A 22331-nucleotide genomic window follows, 5' to 3' on the forward strand; every position below is an offset into this window, starting at 1 on the left:
ATTCCCGACCTTAACTCTCGTTTTCAGCTAGTAACTTTCAGGACTTTCTTACGGGCATTTGAGTCTGCTTCTGGTGTGGCTACACCTATTTTTGTTTCCCACCCGGCTCTCTTTTTTAGTCATCATTGGCCAAGGTTTCGCCTCCCTCAGGTCGTTTTTACTCAGAAACTTTTATCGGTCATTGGTGTAGATCTCAGTTCTGTGTGTAGAGTAGGTTCTGCAACGTCCCCTGTGGATATTGCGTTTGATTATATTTTCCCACCTAATTCAAAGCATCTGCCGTCCAGGACCCTACTTAGTCTCCTCTCAGAATACCTTGACTCTTTCCCCCACCACAGCGTGATTGCTACAGATGCGTCCGGGGCTGGCCAGAACGCAGCCGTTGGCATTTTTTCTGAGGATCTCTCTTGGAGTTATTCACTTCGAGTCCCGGATTACACTCCCATATTTCTAGCGGAGTTTATGGCTCTTGGGCTGGCTGCTTTAAAGATTCCCCCCAGTGTTTCCCAAGTGATATTCCTGTCAGATTGCCTCTCTGTGTTGTTGGCGCTGGATTCTAAACGGGACGATCTATTGAGCCGCTCATTGAAGTATTTCATTCCTGGATGGGTGAAAGAGGTGCGCTTCGTTTGGATCCCAGGTCACTGCGGTATTTCTCAAAACGATGCAGCAGACTTTTTAGCAAAATCTGCTCTCAATGCACCGGTCGCGTGTAACGTCCCTAATCTGATCCTTTTCGGAATGTCTCGCTTTCAGCGCTTTCAGCATATTACCACTATGTGCAACGATCCCTTGCTGTCTACTATTGACTACCACCATCTCATGTACCCATGGAAGGTTCGTGCTTGTAAATCCCGGCAGTGTGAGGTTGCAATGACACTCCTGCGGTGCAGAATTCCCAGCTTAAATCTTTATTTATGCAGATGCGGGTTCAGTCCCTCAAACCTTTGTGCGACTTGCGGAGAGGTGGAAACACTGGAGCATTTCCTACTCTATTGCCGGAGGTTTGCACTTCAGAGAAGGACGTATCTCGAAATTCCAATTTCTCGAATGGGACTCACTTTGTCGGTTCCGCTTCTCCTGTCCTTCGGTGCTAGCGCCAGAGGTTTTGCATTGCATCAAGTTTGCGATTTCCTCCACAATTACATAATTGCTACCGGCAGGTTCCCTTGCTAATGGTACCCAAAATGTCCGCATTGCAAAATCCTTCAGAATTTTTCTGGTATTCAGTTCTCTAATCTTTATGCCGGTTTTTTTTTTTCATTCATTTCTTCCCGTAATTTCTTTTTATCCATAATTCCATCTTTAATTCCTCGCAATACGTTCCCAAAGTTAATCATTAGCTTGGCCCCAAAAGGTTATCCATTAGCTTGGTACCAATTTGCCTTCTTTGGGCTCTCCTCACTGAACCCTGGCCAATCCCCCGTCGTGGGTATGTGCCATGCCACCAAGGCAACAACAACAACAACAAGCGGCGCGAGGAGACGAGCTCGGGCAACGGAGCAGGCGAGGTCACGGCTGAACGGCTTCTTGAACCCGGGTGACCAAGCCTGGGGAAGCCATCCTCGCCCAGTTCCGCGCCACCAGGAGCCTGCTGTCTCCTGTCTCCTGCCTGCCTCTCGCCGCCTCGGAGAGCGGGCGCCGTGCCGGGCACAGGCAGGTGCTGCCTGCCCGGAGATCCTGCCGGCCTTGCTGTCGGATCGTGCCTGCCGTCCCGTGGCTGGTACCCCCTGCGGTGAAAGGGTGCCTTCCTGGCCGTGCCCGGGTGTCCAGACCTGGGCGGCCGTCTCCTCTCTGGCGCGTCGTCAGGGCCACTGGTGCTGGTGCTCCGCGCCCGACTTCCGGCCGCAGGGAGAACAGCCCTGCGGAGGTACTTGGCCCCGGCGCCTTTCTGGCGACGGGCAGCGGAATCTTACACCGGAGCCACTGCTCGACCCTCGGCCGCACAGCTCCCTACCCATCAGTGACCGCTCTCCTGTTTTAAGTAAAACCATTTTTGTTATATCTACAGACGTGCTCGGTCTGGGACGATTTTCTGGATCCTCCGGGGCCCCACCTCGGAGGACACTCGAACCTGCTGGGGGCATTTTCCCCTCACAGTCACATATAATTCTGGTGACTCCTGCGTGGCCCGGTCTCCTCCGGCGTGCCAAAAGGCTCCGTCGTAGTGCTTTACTCTTCTTGTCTTGCATAGCTCCGAATATAATCGCTTCTAAGAATGGCATGTATGCCGGCGATTGTGTTCTATATGTCATTACCCATTCCTCCGTGAATAATTACCGCATTCACTACATTTTGTGAATGGTGCAACACTGGAATATGAGAATTAATTTTCGGACTCTGTTGCCATGACATTTTCTAACAGCTCCTCGCCCTATTTTTGCCCACCAACACGCTCGAGGTTTTGTCGGCCGATCGGTGTGCTCTCGTCCAGGGGGACCCGAGATGGAGGCAGTGATTTTGTACCACGACATTACCAGATTCTACAAACTTTCTAGAAGAATCTATCCTCCCCCGCACAAGTCACTCTCCAAACAGCAAGAGGTGGCTTGGAGAAGACTTCAAACCCATTCTTACCTGAACCCGTACATTTACGCCCACATATGCCCCGATCTCATAGACCCCACCTGCAAACACTGCAGTAGCACTGCCACCCTCGATCATATTCTATGGGACTGCCCGGAGGATCCCCCTCCGGAAGCTCTTATAGAAGCTCCCTCACCAGACGCCTGGGAAGAAGTGCTGCGCTGCTCGGACCGCGCCGTCCAGGCGGGAGCCATCGAGCGCGCCGAAGAGGTCGCCGCCAGCTATCAGCTAACGGCCACCTGGCCCTTCTGCTAAGTATCCAGGAACCCTTCTTTTCCGGCAATAAAGCTTTCTCTCTCTCTCTCCTTTTGATCTAATAGCCTGCCATTATAAAATGTGTTTGAATATAAGTACTTGGGCGTTATTTGGAGCTTACTTTGTCTTATAATAATTTATTCAGCTGCAAAGCCCTCATGAAAGTACGATATTTAAGATGTACTTTAGCTCAAGGTTCAATGGAAGTTAAGCTATAAATGTAATAATTAATCCGTCGTTTATTTGATGACGCTTGCGTTATACGGAACCTTTAAAAACTAACAGATGTGGTACAGATCAAAAGTATTAAAAAACTGTTTTTTCATTTGTCACCTGTATAACATTGATTTTTTTGCCAACTTCCGCCCTTCCGTCATTGCAGCTTACAACGTTATCAAGTTGCCGGCGCTTCGAACTTTTGAAATTTCTTTGTTACATTGCTTATGCTCATTACCGATTTTCATGCACCAGTTATAATTACTGCAGCATAACCCACGACCAAAGGACATTACCATGAACTTAACCTCGACCTTTATTATGCTGGAACCGATGCACTTAAGTATGATTCTTTCGCTCCCACCATCTAGGCTTGGAAAATGCTGCCTGGCTCATTTCGTTCCCACTGCGGGCGCTGATCGTCTTCTTTACACGTTGCCTTATTTTAAACAAGTTTATTGATGTAATTAGCCACTGGAAAATGCTGCCTGGCTCATTTCGTTCCCACTGCGGGCGCTGATCGTCTTCTTTACACGTTGCCTTATTTTAAACAAGTTTATTGATGTAATTAGCCACTGATAATGACTCATTTGATTAATCTTACTCTATTATAGCGTTACGCTTTGCCGAAATTCTTGTGCTTTCTTGTATGCTTGATTGTGTTGTATGTTTACCTTGTATTTTTTATGCAGGAACTCCTGCTGTAGATCCGAACGGAGTTGCGGTTTGGTTTTCTTGAGAAATAGAGTGACTTGAGCGCAGTTGTGTCCACTTTTTGTCCGTCGTCCGCCACCGCTGCTGCTTCCGCAGTAATTACCAACCAAAGCACCCAGCAACACCTTGCTGAGTGGATCCTTAGAGAGATAAAGTGCATAAAATGAACAAAATGCAGCGGCGAGAGCTTCACATATTGACTTACATGCGGGAGGCCCAATGTACAGGCTGCATTATCGGGAAATGTACTCCTTGTCGGCGTCTCAAACCAGCGATGAGCAAATTTTTGTGGCGCCTGGGAAATATTTGTGGTAGCGGCAGCAACACCCACACTCTGCTTGACGCCGTCATTGGCTCTTCACCAGGGCATTTACACGGATTAATTCTACCAGAGCGCAGTTCATTCGTGCCAAGCAGCGCCTCTAGCAACTAGCGCACCCTGGTGTGAGCCCGTCGCGAATCGACCGCAGCAGCGAGGGCCACCGCGCGCGGCGCTGCCGTCTGCGCAGGCCGCGACGACCGGCGCGCGGCGCTCTGTGCTTGTTGTGCCGCCGCGGTCGCCCAACGACTGTCGCTGATGGTGGCCGCTTGAGCTCAGCCCGCATGGCGGCCGCGCTGCTGCTGCTGTGCCTGTTCTTCGCGAGCAGCGCCGCCGAGGAGCCGCAGCTGTCGCGCTGCCTGGAGCCCTGCCGATGCACGGGACTCACGCTGGACTGCAGCCATCGCGGCCTGCGCGCCGTGCCGCACCCGCTGCCCCCCGACGCCCGCAGGCTGTGAGTAGTGCACGTGCGGGAGAGCTTGCTGCTGGAATGCGGCCGGACAGTCCGGTGGGCGCCGCGCTAGTTGAAGGCACCGCACGTGGGGCAGCTGCCTCCGCGTGCCTGTTGCCTGCCTTCAGCTCGCGCGCTCCTATTGACAAACAGGCGTCACGTGTGGCGATCCGAGCCATTGGCGGCCAGGCAGGCTCCGCGCTGTTGTATTGCTGCAGAGATATTTCTCGGGGCCATGCTGCCAGTTTCGCTCTATTTCATGCCTTTGCTGTGAAAATTTTTGACACGAGGCTGGCCCCGTGCTTTTTCCGGGCCTTGGCAGCCGTTCCCTCCCCCTTTATTTCTGTGACCATTGGCCCACGGCGAATTCAAGCACCACCGTGAGCACCTCTTTGAACTATGCTGTTTGGCGGGAGAGCCGTGATTTCTGCGCGGAGCGTCCATTGGGCGGCTACATCGGACTTTAATCGCGCTTGGCCACAACTTGTTCCGAATTCACTCGGCATGCGGAACGTCGACTGCTTTCGCTGGCCCGGAGCACGAAGTGGGCCCATCACGGTGCTCGAACACGAACTCGTGTGCCACGGCGTTCTCGCGAAGGTCGCAGCCGCGCTGTCAGGGCGAATGTGCGACGTGACTGAGCGGCCCGAAGGACGGGCGTGCCTCGGGGGAGCGCTGTGATTGTCAAGAAGTGACGGCGCAGCGGCAACGGAATATGCGAGCGCTGTTTCCGTCCCTTGTCTGGTGCCTTACGCTGTATGTTCACCATGCAGAACCGACCAACTCGCTCTTTTAAATGTGGTTCACTCACACGAGCGCCGTACTGTCGGAGAAAAGCTTGTTAGAGAGCCCTATCAACGCTTATTAATGCGTTAAAAACATTACAGTTTCCGCCCCACCTCGGTGGGATATGGAGAGCAGTAAAGCCTGGGTAACGAAACATAACGTAGGTAGAAGGTATGGTCGCAAATACTTCTCCTGCTAGGTTAGCCAGAGGCGCTTGGAACAAGAACATTGGGGCCTCTCTTGTGTTGCCACAACCGAGTAGTCTGGAAGGTTTTATGAGCTTCGCCAGTCGGCCATCCAACGTTTTTGCCCTAAGGTCGTAAGGGGAAAATTCTGTGGTACCCGATTTTCTGGTTTGATAGTTATTTTGATAGCCATTTGGGTCAGGTACAGTCAGAGGTGACGACGCTGAGCAGAGTAGTCGGGACTTGTGTGCAGAGGGCCAGATACACTCTCATGACATACGCTGCAGCACCGGTAAATCATTATTTGTGTCCCTCGTTGGGTCGTATCTTTCTCATTTTTTCGTGCCGGTTCCCACTGAATTGAAAGACTTTCCCGTCTCTTCGCTCTTCTTACCTGAGAAGTGTTCACGTTTTTCTTAGCCGAAAGCCTTTTTATTTTTATGCTACTTTTATTGCACTTGGTCGATCATTAAACATCGAAGCAAACAAGTCCCGCCACGGTTGCAGCCGAGCTGGCAAGTTGTGAGCGGTCCTTTAGCAATGTCGTAGTGAGTGCGCCGGCAGTGTTGTTTGTTGCTTTTATTTCTGGGCTTGAGCGGTGGTGGTGCGGCAGAGATGCACTTGTAGAGAGGCGGGCTGACTGCAGAACATCCGGTTTCTGGAGGACCCCCTGTGCACGCCTTTCGCAGGAACAGTTCCACTCGCTCTCCTGTGCGCGTCGTGCTTTGCTCTGGGGTTGAATACGGCTCTTCCTCAGCGATGCAAACAGAGCGGACTCGCAGCAGCAGCAGGAAACGTGCTTGTGCGGCGCTGCTGCAGTCAGTGTTCGCGCAGCACTTCGTCAACTCACATGAACGGGAAGAGCTTCTGCGGAACCTTGTTTGGAGGAGCGAACAAACATCGGAGCCGTACCATTGCGTCTTGTTTGTGGAAACACAGGATGCGGACACCGCTGCTTTTCATGCCGCGCGAAAAAACAGAAGGCTAGCCGCTGAGAAGAATGCGTACGGCGTGCTTGAACAGTTTCTGTTGGGTCAAGCTTTATGGGATGCTGTCGAAGGAAGACAGCGTACCAAAACTGGGCTCGATTTGCCACTGTCTGCCGATAAAAAATGGAATAGATCAGCAATTCCTATTCTGGACGGGGCGGAAGGCTACGTCAGATGAGACTCAAAATGTAAAGGCGATAGAGAAGCGACCACCACTGATTTAAACAGTAGATCTTATTTTTTGCAGAGGACATAGAGAGAAAATGGCTATGAGACGGAAATAATAGGGGCGGCGGTGTGAATAAATAAGAATAATGCCTACGGGTGATGCGGTAGGTCACCACGGCCGGATTCTTGTAGGTGCCGATGATGGGCGCAGGTGAGACAGCGGGGGAGGGTAGGCAGGCGCTCCTTCCTAGATTGTAGTGGGTGAGTCTGCGTGGCTTCGTGAACTGAGGGACGTATTCTCCGTGGTAATAATTGGGATTTGCATGCTGCCTCACCATGGACGCGACAAAGTCCACCTCTTCATGAATGATGTGTTTAAGGAGAGACGCGGCAAATAAGATATCCGATTTGGCAAAAATTACCTCTTAATTTATATTTTTCCTAACTCTTGGGTCTTGATCTCTCCCGGGGCGAAAAATTATACCGAAATAACTTTTTTATGTGTGATCGTCGAAACTTGTGAGCGCATCGCGAAATCCGCTGGTGTCCGACGACGGTAATATCAGAGCTGCATTTCTATGACGACGCCATTGCTATCACTCATCCCGTCAGTGTTTTTGCTCATGAGACGTTGCGGAGTGCAATAAAGCTCGATTTTTTTTGCGTGTGCAATATTTATTGAGTTTTCTGTGAAGAAACGTTGTCATGTAACTATATATGCCCAAGTAACATTTATTTCTATGAGCATCTAAAAAAAGAACTGATGCTTTATTGCACAGGAAAGGGGTTGTGAACATGGTGACGTAAACAACTTGTGCACTGTTTCCATAATGGCGCCCCGTGGAGAACTGTACGAAGGTGTTGTTACTCAAGTTAAAGTGAGATGCCTGCGTAACCCCTTTACGGTATATATATATTTTTTACTCACTTGGGCGGAAAGTGCACGGGCACCCTATGAACTCGTTGCTAGTATCTTTCTTAGCACGAGCCACAGTTTTATTTTTGTGCTTTCACTGGGCTGGCACTGCGCCGCTCACCAAAAGCGGATGACAGCTTTTCTTCCATGGTGGGTGTCAGGCACATGATTCGGTTCCTTCGGCCAAGTGCGCTTGTGTTGTTATGCTCACTGCAGTCTGGCCGCACCAAGAGAATCCACAGTGTTGGTAAATTATGCCCGCTTCAGGAATGATATAGCTGCAGCACGAACAGACGAGTGAGCAAGTTGATTTATGCGGCGCTGCAGTCCCCGCACTATTGCGGTCACGACAGCGTAAAGAATGCCCCTCACATGTCATTCGGGTCGGGGCCCATGTAAACCTGGGGTTTTAATCACCGCCCATTTAATAACCTCCTTGCTAGGCATTGTGCACTTTGAAGGCTTCGTTGCGGCTCAAAATGTCAGTAATCAGCGACCAGTACTGTATACAGTAGCGGGCGTGTTGGTTCATCGCTGCACAGAAAGTATAGCGCGGTAACTACAGAGGACAAGGTGAGGACAAGACAAGACCTGTTTACAACAAATGTTTATTGCGGTTCCGAAGCACATACAGGGTGTCTCAGCTAACTTGGACCAAGATTTATAAAAAAAAACTAAGCGTTATTCAGAACTGAAATCACGTGGATGTTGTTAGGGTTTATCTGAAGTTTCAGTACCATTTTTTTCGCTCGTCTTATTTGAGTAATTAGTCGAGATAAATAAATTAACTTTTCAAAATATAGCCTGAAACGTTCTGGCGTCAATAGCAAAGTTGGGGAGCTCCACAAATATTGTTCAACCCAGGCACTTCTAACGAGATAGACTTAGCGTGGCCGTTTTTATTCGGGAAAAACGAAAGCCCGCGGAGTTTAAAAAAATACCACGTGACAGCGCGCTCCGTGCGCCCAGATGCGCTGCGATTACAGCGCTCTCATCCGTGCTTTGTAAAAAAACATCACCAGCTCCGCGCCTTTCGTGCTGCCCAGGACAGAGCTTCGCGTTGTGCTTGGTGCCAAGATAAGCGCCATTGGGTTCGGGCGGAAATTGAAAGAAAGCGCGGCTCCTGTTTTTCAGCGTAATTCACACGACGTTATCAGGCTTGTTACATGCCTATATGCTTGTTGGGATCTTTCTCCCAAATTCAAACTCATGAGATTGTCATCGTTCCTCCGCATGCATTCTTCTAAAGTGAGAGCGCAATTATTGCCGCAGAAACGGGAGCAGCTCTTCCTTTCAATTGCCGTCCGAACCCACTGGCTCTTATCTTGGAACCAAGCACAACGCGAAGCCCTGTCTTCGGCAGCCCGGAAGGCGTGAAGCGGGTAATTTTTTTTACAAAGTTCGGATGAGAGCGCTGTAATCGCCGTGCTTGGTTTGGTTTTGTGGGGTTTAACGTCCCAAAGCGACTGAGGCTATGAGAGACGCCGTAGTGAAGGGCTCCGGAAATTTCGACCACCTGGTGTTCTTTAACGTGCACTGACATCGCACAGTACACGGGCCTCTAGAATTTCTCCTCCAAAGAAATTCTAGCCGCCGCGGCCGGGATCGAACCCGTGTCTTTTGGGTCAGCAGCCGAGCACCATAGCCACTGAGCCACCGCGGCGGCTGTAATCGCCGTGCATTCGGGCGCACAGGGCGCGCTGTCACGTGGTATTTTTTAAACTCCGCGGGCTTTCGTTTTTCCCGAATAAAAACGGCCACGCTAAGCCTATCTCGTTGGAAGTTCCTGGGTTATTTGTGGAGCTCCACAACTTTCCTGTTGACGCCTGAAAGTTTCGAGCTGTATTTAAAAAGTTAGTTTATTTATCTCGATTAATTATGCAAATAGGAGGAGCGAATAAATGGTACTGTAACTTTAGATAAACCCTAACAACATCCATGCGATTTCAGTTCTGAAGAATGCTGAGTTTTTTTTTATAAACTTTCGTCCAAGTTAGCTGGGACAACCTGTATATACACCTCTGGTTCGCAAGGGGAAAGAAGGAAAAGGAAACGACAGAACTGCCACGTGCCACCTACGCGAAGAAATCCAGCTCTGTCTTTGACAGAGCCACAGAGAAGACTATCATCACCTGCCCGTGCTACCAGTGACGCTTCCACAATTTCCCCGGTCGGGTAGGTGCGGTGGTTGCACGAAGAAATCGCTTGGTCGAAGAGAGGATGGCACGGTGTTTAAGGGTCACACCTTTTACAGTTTGCGGCTAGCTGTCCGTCAGTGGTATTGTTGTGGACTTTCTTAATGTGCTGTCGCAGCTGGACGTTCATAGATCCCTGGGAGTCTTGCTATCACTCCTGGCAAGAGTGATAGCAAGACTCCCAGGGATGCTCCTAGGGCAGGTGATGATAGTGTTATGTGTGGCTCTGTCAAAGACAGAGCTGGATTTCTTCGCGTAGGTGGCACGTGACAGTTTTCATCTTCCTTCTTTCGCCTTGCGAACCAGAAACATTTGCTGAAAGTAGAGCTTGTCCTGTGCTCGCCTCCTCCCCTGTAGTTACCGCGATACGCTTTTTGTGCGGATTTCACGCGCAAAATTTTTGGCCAGCACTGATCCCTATGAAGACGGGGCAGAGCCACAACTCAGTACTTAGGACGCATAAACTCGCCCGTATGGGACTGAAAAGAGCCGGAAGATTTTTGTGATGCCACGCCTCGCCTTCCCTAAGCGCCGGCAAAAACTTAATTAGAAACACAGCGTTGTTTGAACTGTGGTGAATCTGGTACTACATGTGCGCCACTGGGCTACATAAAAATTGCTAAGTACACCTGGCGTTTCAGCGTACACTTTCAAAAATTCTTAAGAATACAGCTTTCGTCTTGCAAATAGACTCTTCAGAAGGAAACTGCCAGGTTCGGAGGACGTCAGTGATTGCGAAAATTACACTTATCAGCTAGGGAATTACCAAATTACTTATTAACATTCTAATTGGCGAAGTTTGGCGGTATATGCCAATGGCGAGTTTGTAACGGCGGTGAATCGATTCCATACCGATATGACTGACGCCAGACGTCGCTGACGAACGAGGAAAGTTTATTGAAAAGCGCGGAGCAATATATAGGCCCGCGCGTCGTGATAACGCAGCAGGGAATCTTGGTTCGCAAGACCGCAATGACGTCGCACTATCACAGCCCTCACTCCCCCCCCCCCCCCCCCCCCCCAACGGGCTCTACTTCTCGTGTCTGAACCAGTCAGGTTTCGTGCGCAAACGAGCGCTTCTACGAAGCGGTGGTTGTTCACCCGCAGTAGGTGGCGTCGGCTCTGATGATGGCAGCTGCCCTGTGCTTTGCTGCGGTGACAGGTCTGCAGTAGCAGATGTTGGCACTTCGTCATCCACTAGCGGAGGTTGAGGGGTGGTCAGATTCCTTTCTTCTGACGCTTCCGCTGATTGGGCCCCCTCATTACGCAGAGGACCGCTTAGTGGAGACAGTCCATTTGGTGCTTCTGTTGCACATGATGGCTCTGAGGCTGCCAGAGGATCAGCATAGTGTGGCCGCAGGTGGTCAGCGTGGGTGAATCGGAGATGCCCCTGCACTTTCACGACGTACGACACAGCACTCGGAACTTGGTGCGCCACACCTTCCTCCCAAGAGGCATGTTCCCCGCGCGCAGTCTTCACGTACACGCGATCACCTTCGCGAAACACACGCTCAGCACCACATCACGCTTTTTCTTTCATGCGAGCTTGGTTTTGCTGCATATCACCGACAAAGCCGGGTTTGAGCAAAGAAAGCTTTGTACGCGGTTGAAGCTTTAGAAATAACTGCGGAGCGAGCGGCACTTGCTGGTAGGCAGCAGACAGGTCGAGCACACAAAAACCTTTCCACCTGCTAGTGTTGAATACAAGTCCTCCGGTCTTGGTAGTGAGTAGTGTTTGGTCTTCAACAGTGGGTTTACCGCAACTTTATAATCTCCGCATAGCCGCAGGCTGCAATCCTTCTTCTGGACCACTACAACTGGCGTTGCCCCGTCACTGTGTGAAACTTGCCGAGGCATGCCTGTTTCTACCACTTGGCAGAGTTGTTTTTCTACTCTCTCACGTAGCGCGATGTGAACCGAGCATGCGCGACGGAAACCCGGAGCAGCATTCCGTTTCACCACCATCTTCTCCTCAAAATTGCGTACTGCGCCCAGCTTGTTCGAGAACCTCGAGGGAAAATTTTCACGCAGTGCTTCAACGGGGCTTACGCCCGAAATCTAGCTTACCTGCCGCCACTCCAATTGAAGGCGTTCAAGCCAGTTGCTACCTAACAGTACTGGTTGCCGCCTCCCGTTATCACGCGTTGCGAAAACGGGCATATTCATGCGTTGTGATTGCCGTACACGACTGATACGTCACACTTGCCTTTAAAAGACAACTGCTCCCCCCGTGTAGGTGCGCAGTGACATGCTAGTGCGCACACACTTCACGTGCGGAAAGAGCATTGTACACACTCTCTCGAACAGTTGTAACAGCTGCGTCGATGTCGATCTGCAATATCAATGGCTTGCCTTCCACTTCAACATTCACTTCGTAACTTGGTCGAGTTTCTAAAATGGTACACGTCTATCTTCTTCCTCGTCCTCAGTACCATCCACTGCATCCTGGCGCCTTGCATTCTGGCACATTTTCTGCAAGTGATCGACTTTTAAGCACTTATGGCACATAAAATTTTTGTACCAGCGCTGCTGCGATTCGTGCTTCCTGCCAAATCTTTCACAAAACACTTTCACTGGCCCTAGGTTAGTATTCGACTGCGGCAATCCTTCTTTCCTTGCGCTCTTGGTGTTAGTCTGCAAGCAATGCAACGATGAGTTTGCTTCTTTCGCATTACAGCGGCGTCCTTTGCTGCTAACTCTCGGTCAAATGCAATTGTGCACGCTCCCTCAAACGTTAATTTCTCGGCAGCGAACAATGCGCGCTGTCTTTCTTCGTTCCGCAAGCCTGAAACTAACCTGTCCCGTAACGCATCTTGCAAGAATGTCCCAAAGTCGCACTTCCTATCCAAGTGTTTCGGTTCAACAATAAATCCTTCCACACCTCCACGCTCTAGTTGTACGACGCGGTGATTGAACTTGCAACGTTCGGCGATTGAACTTGCAACGTTCGGCGATTGAACTTGCAACGTTCGGCGATTGAACTTGCAACGTTCGGCGATTGAACTTGCAACGTTCGGCGATTGAACTTGCAACGTTCGGCGATTGAACTTGCAACGTTCGGCGATTGAACTTGCAACGTTCGGCGATTGAACTTGCAACGTTCGGCGATTGAACTTGCAACGTTCGGCGATTGAACTTGCAACGTTCGGCGATTGAACTTGCAACGTTCGGCAATCACAGAGCTGTTCTTACAGTAATGGGTTTGAAGCAGTCTCTTTGCTTCAGCATACCTTTGCTCAGCGGTTGTTTTCGCAACACACAGACTTTTCAACACCTCATCAGCTTCCGCCCCAATAAGTCAAAATAGTTTTTGCCCTTCAGCAATTTCGTTCGCGCGAACAAAAATTTCAAGACGCTCCACGTATGATTCGAAGTTCTGAGTTTTAGCATCACACCCCGCTATCTTTCCTTGAGACATTTTGGCAGTACTCATCACAGGCTGCGTCTGCCTTCCCTCCGTCACCACTCGCGCTGGACTCCAGTCGACGCTTTGGTTCGCTGTCGGGCTCCTTGAACAGGTACAGCTCAGTTGACGGTGACGAACGTGCCGGGTGCACTGGCTGGTCTTAGCGGAGAACTTTGCTTCCGCAGTGCCGTGGCGGCCCCACGCTTAGCTGAGGTGCCTCGTCGCCAGATGATATGACTGATGCCAGACGTGGACGACGAACAGAAAACGTTTATTGAAAAGCGCGAAGCAGTATATGGGCCCGAGCGTCGTGATAACGCAGCACGGAATCATGGTTCGCAGAACCGCAATGACGCCACAGTAGAGCGTCGCGCTATCACACATACGAGTTTTTAAAAGGAAGTAGTAGTTCTCAAAGGTGCCGCAGCGCGGGAAAGTCTTTTACCGAAACCCAGCGCATGAGGAGCGCCGAAAGTCTAGCAACGTGCATCGCTCCGGTTGGACTGCCTTGCTTTGGGGAAGTTCATCCCCTGCAGATACTGCCCTGTGCAGTTACGAAGCAGTGCGTAACCCTAGTCTGTCTGAAGCCAGCTAGACCTGCAGAAATAAAAAATATTGCCGCACTGTCCCATGCCGTGGGTTTCCATCCTGCGACGGCGCGAACAGATCGGCTTCGCCGGCAAATGCATGAGAGCACTATGTTATCGCCGCCGCCTTTTCTTCATTGCTTGAACAAACACAGAAGGCATGACATCAGCACTGTGCTATCGGCGCAACCGATAACCACTCTTCGGCGCTGTGCATTGCTTTTCGTCGTCTTCATTACGTTCCACAGTGGATCCAGGTCCAGTGCCATCGTAAAGTACGTTAAGTGTTCCCAAAATTTTATATACTCTAGCACTAAGAACCCGGTATTCGCCTGACTTTGAAACCCTAGCCTCGAACCGAAAGCGAAATTGAACACGGCGCGCCAGCGCACATACTTCGCATTTGACCAAATAAGCTCAATCGGCTGTGATCTTTATCATTACGCTTGCTACTTTAAAGGATTAAAGCCACGCTTCTCTGTCAGCGTGTTCACATGCTTTGTGTAATTTCCGTCAAGGTTTATTTCTTTTACGTGGTATCGGCCTGCTAGCTAAAATAAACAAGCATCACTTCAACACTTTTTGGCATTGTAGCACAGCGTTGCTTTCTACCAGCTGTGCGGGAGCAGGCACATGTCATTTGTTGTAAGAAGTGGTAATCAACCATTTGGAAATGGTGCCCTTACGCATCTAACAGTTTCGAGTCACCTTACTAATATGAAGTGTCAGAATTAGCATACTTCAATGCTTCACTTGGTAGCAGCCTCACTTTGGTACTCCACGAAATAACTGATTTGAGACGGCAACGCATAATTTTTACGTGATGTGCCTAAATTGCTGTACGTCCACTCAAATTCACAAAGAAAGCGGTCTCTTGTGGCGTTTTCAAGTGATGTTCTTAAACGTTGCTTCAGATCTTGCAAGTTTAAAGAATTTTATTTTTGATATAGTCCTGGAGGAAGAAATCCGAGGGTGATAAATAGGGCTACTTTTAGTGGTTCCACCTCGCCAAATCTATTGAAGCCGATGAAGAACTATGCGGAGGGGCAGGAGCCACATTGAACTTTGCGTCGATAAAGTAGGGACAACCCTTCGTGTCTGCCCAGGTTGGTTAATAAAATGTGACTTGTTATCGCAGTAGCGATGTTCTTTTGACGGTGTCGTGGCCACCGTACGTTTTGAAGCGCACTCGTGCCGCCGTGTTGTATCTTTCGCGCCTTGTGCTTGTTGCCTGATGTGATGCCTTCTGTGTATGTTTGTTCAGGCAATAAAGGCTTGTACTCCTTGGGGGAATGTTGAGGAAAATCCTGGTGCCATGACTAAGGTTAGGGCAGAAAAGCTGGATTGAGTGGCCAGCACAGTCCAACGTCTTGAAACCAGTAACAAGTCTCCAGGAGTCAGTACATATGGTTCTTCAGCTTGAGCTTACCCTTAAGAACGATTTAGATCGAAAAACTAAGCGTGTCGACAAGCTTGTAGAAGGTTGAGTCCTTGCTGTCTAGCGCGCAACTTCATAGTGTTAATTCAGATTTATCAAAAATAATAAGACAAAATCGATCTGGAGAACCGGTCGAGACAGGTCCGAAACATGAGAAACATCGGAGCGCCTCGTGAGGGAATTCTGTCCGACGAAGCTCGAAGTAAATCATCTCTCTCGAGGGCTCACCGCTTGGGCCGCTCTCTGCTGACAAGGAACGGCCTATCATCGCTGATTTATTTAATGAAAAAGAGGTTTCATCGGTTTTAAGCCGTGGGTACAAACTAAAAATTTTATGAGGTGCATTTAAGTCTGCATACGTGCGGAAATGCGAAAGCTGTGCGCGGTCCGCCACCTGCGCCATTTGCTTGGCCGGCGCCGTACATTGTGAGGGGGGATTTTCAGTGGGTGCCGCATGAAGGCGCTACGAGTGCACGCCAAGCACGGAGGAAATTGAGCGCAAACCGAGTAAGTTTGGTACTCGCTTGATTGGGGCACCTGTAATTAAAATGCTCACAATTAATAATGTAGGCCTTAATGCATACCTCTAAGATACATTTTTAAGAACTGTGCATTCACTAGACGCGCCGTTATTCAGCTTCAAACGTAGAAGTGTCGTGGCGCAGTATTTTGAGATAATTTCAAGATTTGGTGAATGACCCTGTAGTTTTTTTAGTGTTTCGTCGAAGTATGGCAGTAAAGAGAAGACAGATGCCAAAAATTCGTATTGACACGTTGTTTCCTGTACCGATGTATTGGCTGCCTTACTTCTCCTTTATAGACAATAGTGTATTAAAGCGGGTGCAAAGGATGTGTGTTCAAGCGACCTCAAAGGCTTTCTTTTTTAAACTTCACAAGTCAACTTTACCTATCAAAACGCGGCTTCGTGAAAAAGGCACTTTTATGCCATGATCTGTGAAATGTCGCTTGTGTCAGCAGCCATAAACTATTGATCACTGCTTTGTGTTTTGTCGTGATGGCGTGTTTTTTTTGGGACTTTCAACGGACTGTCAAAAAGGACGTTGAGATTACTCCCCATATTATAAAATTTTTGCCTGCAATGGAAGATTCTAAGGTTCTGTGTGATCTTTTAGTGCTCAAGGACTGTTTAGTCTGCGGAAGAGCCGCATGACAGATCGCCACGCAGAGCCGCCACGTTCATCGCAGTCTCTGTTCAGAGAGCAGTGTGCTATGATGGTGGTGGTTGGGGGGGGGGGGGGGGGGGGAGCTAGCCGCCTTGGTCACAACAACAGGGCACCTTGGTTTAGTCATCAACTTCTCAATTTAAATAACAAGAAGAAACGTCTGTACATTGCAGCCAAGAAAAGAAATATTACGAAAGCATTTCAAAAATACAAATCATGTGACAAAGCCTACCAGGTTCTGCTGAAATCTTCTCGTCGCCAGTTTTGAAGCGAAAAGCTTCACTAGGCTCGTCAACACCGCGCTTCGCGTGGGCCACCCCTGGGGGCCGCCGTGGCGCGCCCTTTCCCTCCTCGCCACCCCCTCCGTTCTCCTCCTCGCCACCGGTTTACCCTTCGCCGCTGCCGCGCGGTCTCCGCCGCAGTCCCAAGAGAAGGTTCTTTCGGCCGTAGAAGAGGCGCAGACATTCGCCATGGAAGGAAGAAAAGAAGACCCAGAAGTGATAGCGAGGGAGTTGGCTCAAAATCTACACCGCTGTCGTGGTGCTCCTAGTGCCTTGTACGCGAACTGCGACAGCCATCACGTCAAACAAAGCATAAATGTAGCTTTTCGCTTGTATATCCAGGCTTAACCAGAGCTAAGCCACTGCGAATTTCTTTGGTCACGCTTTATCATCTTTGCTAAAGAATAATTCTAGAAAATTCTGGCACGTCGTAAACCCTAACACCTACCTGGACATTATTCTTTCTAATGCAGGTGGCACTCCAGTTCACGAATCTGACTGCGCCCAAGTACTTAACAATGCGTTCCTAGCAGTGTTCACTCATGAAAATATTACAACACCTACAATCGGCAGAACAGTGACAACTAGCATGCGCGAGGTGACCATGGGCGATCCAGGAATATTAAACTTCCTCAGAAATCTGAAAATTTCCACAACTTCAGATGATCTTGGTTGCAGCAATAAAGTTCTAAAGAATATTTCTGATGCCATATGCCCTATGATTACGGCGATTTTCACTCAGTCAGTATCCACGTGTAAAACCCCTCATGACTGGCGCACAGCAAAAGTAATTCTCATTTTTAAAACTGGTGATCGCACTTTTTCTCTCAGTTAGTCTTCTTAACAAGCACTGTCTGCAAACTTTTTGACATGTCCTATATACAGAAATCATTATCTTGAGGAAAATAACATAACTTTTAACTATCAGCACGATTTTCGCAAGGGCTGTTCGTGTGAAACGCAACTAGCAGGTTGTAGTAATAAACTGCATTCATTGTTAGATGTGGGTTTCGAAGTTGACGCAGTTTTTTTTAGACTTTCCTTAAGGATTTGATCGCGTGCCTCACCATAGGGTCTAATTAAACTGAAGCATGTGAACATTCATCCTAAAATCATTGCGTGGGTAGAAGATTTTCTGGCATGCCGAACTCCGTTCACGTCTACTAACAGTTTTGATTCATCAGGAAAAGTAACATCTGGAGTTCCACAGGGTTGTGTATTACGCCATTTACTTTTTCTATCTATATTAATGACTTACACAGCAGTGTGAAGTCCAGTATCAGGCCATTTGCTGATGAGTGTGATTTACCTTAACATATCTACCTAGCTCGGCTGCCAAACCTTACATCCCGGCCGCCGCGGTGGCTCAGTGGTTAAGGTGCTCGGCTGCTGACCCAAAAGACGCGGGTTCGATCCCGGCCGCGGCGGCTGGAATTTCTTTGGAGGAGAAATTCTAGAGGCCCGTGTACTGTGCGATGTCAGTGCACGTTAAAGAACCCCAGGTGGTCGAAATTTCCGGAGCCCTTCTCTACGGCGTCTCTCAAAGCCTTAGTCGCTTTGGGACGTTAAACCCCATAAACCAACCATAAACCACCCAAACCTTACATCCCGACCTCGATGCAATAACGTGTTGGTGTTTTTCCTGGTTAATGTCCCTCAACGTATCTGAAACAAAACTGATGTCTTTCACCCGCGTCTCCCGCATGTTCACCAGTTATTCCCTTAATAACACTGGCCTTACACTTACTACCTACGATTTGACATGGAACGTACACGTTAATCTATCTCTGGCTTCTGCTAACTGCTCGCTGGGATTCATAAAGGATAGCCTTAAACAGGCCCCTATTTACGTTAAAAGATTTGCATAGTTGACGCTAATATGTCCGAAACTTTAATTTGCGTCAGCTGTTTGGGATCCTAACCAAGCGTAGGTAATAACATCGAAGCCTTGCAAAACCGTGCTATGTGTACGTTTCATCTCGTGCTACTACAGTGTGACACTACTAAAAAACCGCCTGCATGATAGCTCGCCTAACTCTTTTTCATAAGTTGTATCATCATCCACGTCTTCGTGAGGGTTTTATTGAGCCCATGACTGCCATTCTTCGGCGTCGTGACCATCCATGCATAGTGAAACGCGTCACCTGTCGGACTTATCTTATTGCGCTGTCATTCATTCCCCGCACTATCAAAGATTGGAAGGGCTTACATTGACACATTGCAACCGAAACTAATTCATCTCAATTTCAAAACCTTCTTCGGTCGTTCATTGCCATCTAGGATTTTTTTATTTTTGAAAACCGTCTGCCTGTAATGAACCCTACTGCTGTTGAGCCATTGAAGGATATTTCTTCTTGAGGTTTTTGATCGCTGTCCTTATCTGTATTTTTATTTTTGTCCTTTTCGCGTATCATTTCATGACTTTTTTTCGTAGTTTCTGCTTATCATTTTTCTCTTTCGCAAATATGTATTCTGCTCTTCGCCGCCGCGGTGCCTCAGTGGTTATGGCGCTTGGCTGCTGACCCGAAAGACGCGGGCTCGATCCTTGCCGCGGTGGTCGAATTTCGATGGAGGCGAAATTCTAGGGGCCCGTGTACTGTACTATGTCAGTGCACGTTAAAGAACCCCAGGTGATCGAAATTTCCGGAGCCCTTCACTGCGGCGTCCCACATAGCCTGAGTCGCTTTGGGACGTTAAGCCCTGTAAACCAAACGAAGTATGTATTCTTGTTTCCTATTATGAATATCCTTGCATTTTTGTTCGTTTTGTGGAGTTTGTCTTAATTTCTGTTTGCCTTTAGCATTCCGTATTGTGTATTTGTGTTTTGCCCCTCATGTAATAGCCTCAGATTGAGGGCCCTTGAGGGTATCTTGAATAAATAAAATAAATACCAAATATTTGCTGCCCATCATACCTGGTGCTTAAGATGACGTAGGCAGTATGGCTTCTGATGAGACCATTAATGACCGTTGTGCAAACTCACATTTGCGATCCCTCCAAAATTGGACATGGTCATTCAAAAGTATTCTCTCTGGACAAATCTGCGTCTTTGTCGCATTGAATCACGCACAAATTACAGAAGCAGAGACGTTTTTTAGTCATTTGGTTTCAGTTCTTGATGAAGACACACATGTTGTTTGTGGTGTTGAAAATAACCTCCAAACTGAAGCAGGGCTGGCTTCATGTGCGCTGGCAATTTCCCTGACGCTTGCTATCGGCCTAGCAGAGGCATATGCTAGGATATCGATGTCAAAATGATCAGTTTGCTCTGGCTGGTCGCTTTCTGTTCTCAATATGGAATGACCCAGTGGTCCTATATCAGTGAAATGTCGGTATAAATGTGGACTGCACACGGTAGCCAGGATGTTGGGCAGAATACAGGCTAAAGCCAGCTCCGCGTCCATTCGCGCGCTCACATAAGCGAACGCAATGTCCATTTTTTCGGGAACGGAGTACTGGAGTTGCGCGGCCATTTCCACAGTCCACAGATTTGGCGTTGAAGTTTTAATCTTTACATGGACCAGGTGGTGACACTTCCGCACATTTCAGTAGTTTGAGACACTGGTACTGCAATGGCCGTGTCGCACCTCAAAGGCGACCACCAACGCTTCTTGTGATACTGGCGTTACCGGAACACCTGCCTAATAGCATAGATCCACCGCCAAGCAAGCTCTCTTTGCCGAGTGGACGAAAATTTTGTCTACTGCGCTTCCTAACACGCAGCGATTGTACACGAACAACAGGTCAATCTAGTAAACAAATGAACGGATGGTTACCGGGTGGCCGCATTAGAGGTGGCTAAAGGCAGCGCCGAGGCTCCCTATTACCAGAGATGTTCCCAACTGGGTGCCGTCCGCAGACGTTGCGTTGGCATCCGGCGCTCCACGTGCGCCGAGTTTCTCGCGATGCAGGGCTTTGGACTGACTCGTATAGCGTCGTATCCTCCCAGGCTACAAACTCGCATTTGGCAATAACCTCTAAACTTCTCTAATTTAATAGGTAATATTTCTTGATTAGGCGGGTAATTATAATTTTCTCACTATTACTGACGTCCGCCAACTCTAACAGCTTGCTCGTGAAAAGATTTTTTTTTTCGACAAGCACGTCTTTTGGACGTTTTGAAGGCGTTCACAGAAGCAATATGGGCATTATTTTAGAAAGCTTGCTTTCATGACAACCACATAGACTGGATTTAGTTCAATCTCTAGTGCCACCGGGTACCCATCCGTGATAGATCAGGCCTTTCAATTTATAGGTGGATCCTTGTTGCAAAGAAAAATGCCTCCAAAGATGGCGCCGTGAAACATAATTATCAGCACCAACAAGAACTTTGCGCTGTTTAAGATCAGAGGTCGGTCAGTTTTCGCGCCTGAAAATCGGCACATTTTTTTTTGTACATTCGAGTGGCTTTGTCAATACGTTCAAGTCCGACTCTTTTCGATTTGCGTTGGAAATGTGGTTGGTTGGTTTAGGGGGTTTAACGTCTCAAAGCGACTAAGGCTATGAGAGACGCCGTAGAGAAGGGCTCCGGAAATTTCGATCACCTGGGGTTCTTAAACGTGCACTGACATCGCACTGTACAAGGGCCTTTAGAATGTCGCCTCCATCGAAGTTCGACCGCCGCGGCCGGGATCCAACCCGCGTCTTGCGTTCAGTATATGATATCCAACGCCCATTATCGTGAGTCGTAGCTCGGCCACGTTAATGTGAGCATCAAGTAACTCTGCACTGCAAGCATAGTTGCAGCTTCAGAACGACAGTACACCGTTACCAGCAAACTACGAGGCTCTCGAACCACGATCGGGATCCCCCACAAAGTGCAAGGATGGCTCCGCCGTGCCGCCATGAACAGTGTCGCATTGTTCGACAGGAGAAATCCTGACTCCATTAACCAGTTAATTATTGGGCCGCTGAAAATTACGCGCTGAATACCCGAGTTTTCGCCATGTTCACTCATAGAAGATGGCGAACGCATTTCAAGCTATCCAAGCCCTTTTGAGTGGCCAGGATGCGCGTGTGGTCTGCGGGTCTAATTTTGCATGCGGTTTTAAATGCATGACAAAACGTGGGAAGTAAGAACACAGGCCGAGAAAGCTGCCAATTACCTTCATAGTTGACGGCTTGGAGAACTCGGCGACGGCGCGAAGTTTGGCTGGGTCAGGAAGCACGCCATCATTAGAGGCTATATGACCTAAAATTGTCAGTTGGCGGGCGCTAAAGCGACACTTTTCTAATTCAAGGTGGAGCCCCGCTGCACGTAAACATGGCATCATGTGCTCCCAGCGGAGAAGGTGCGTCTCTAAATCGGGAGAGAAGACGACAATGTCGTCCAAGTAGGGCAGGCACGTTTTCCACTTCAGGCCGCGTAAAATGGAGTCCAGAAGGGAGTCCATCATGCGCTCGAAAGTCGCTCGGGCGTTACAAAGGCCGAAAGGCATGACGTTAAATTCGTACAGGCCATCTGGTGTCACAAAAGCCAGATAAACGTCTTTGCGAGTGATCTTGTTAAGGCGTCGATAATCAACACAAAACCATATTGTGCCATTTTTTTTCTTCACTTAGGGCGGCCGGAGAGGCCCACGGACTACTGGAAGGTTGAATTACGCCACGCTGAAGCATGTCGTCCAGCTGATTGTCAGTAATCCGTCATTCGGC

The 22331-nt window shown here is 49.0% G+C and overlaps 1 protein-coding gene across 6 annotated transcripts in view; it reads left to right on the forward strand.

Annotated features, from left to right (window-relative positions):
* The first annotated feature begins 4278 nt into the window (after positions 1–4278).
* Positions 4279–22331, forward strand: part of sli (slit guidance ligand) — a 567521-nt gene continuing 549468 nt past the window's right edge. For all 6 annotated transcript variants that reach the window (XM_089578241.1, XM_089578242.1, XM_089578237.1 and 3 more), the window contains exon 1: positions 4279–4544. In XM_089578241.1, coding sequence (XP_089434367.1) covers positions 4375–4544 — 170 coding nt within the window. In that variant the 5' untranslated portion in view covers positions 4279–4374. The remainder of the gene's footprint in view (positions 4545–22331) is intronic.

The sequence above is a fragment of the Amblyomma mixtum genome, chromosome 3 (assembly GCF_055824585.1).
Source record: "Amblyomma mixtum isolate Tamu chromosome 3, ASM5582458v1, whole genome shotgun sequence".
NCBI lineage: Eukaryota > Metazoa > Arthropoda > Arachnida > Ixodida > Ixodidae > Amblyomma > Amblyomma mixtum.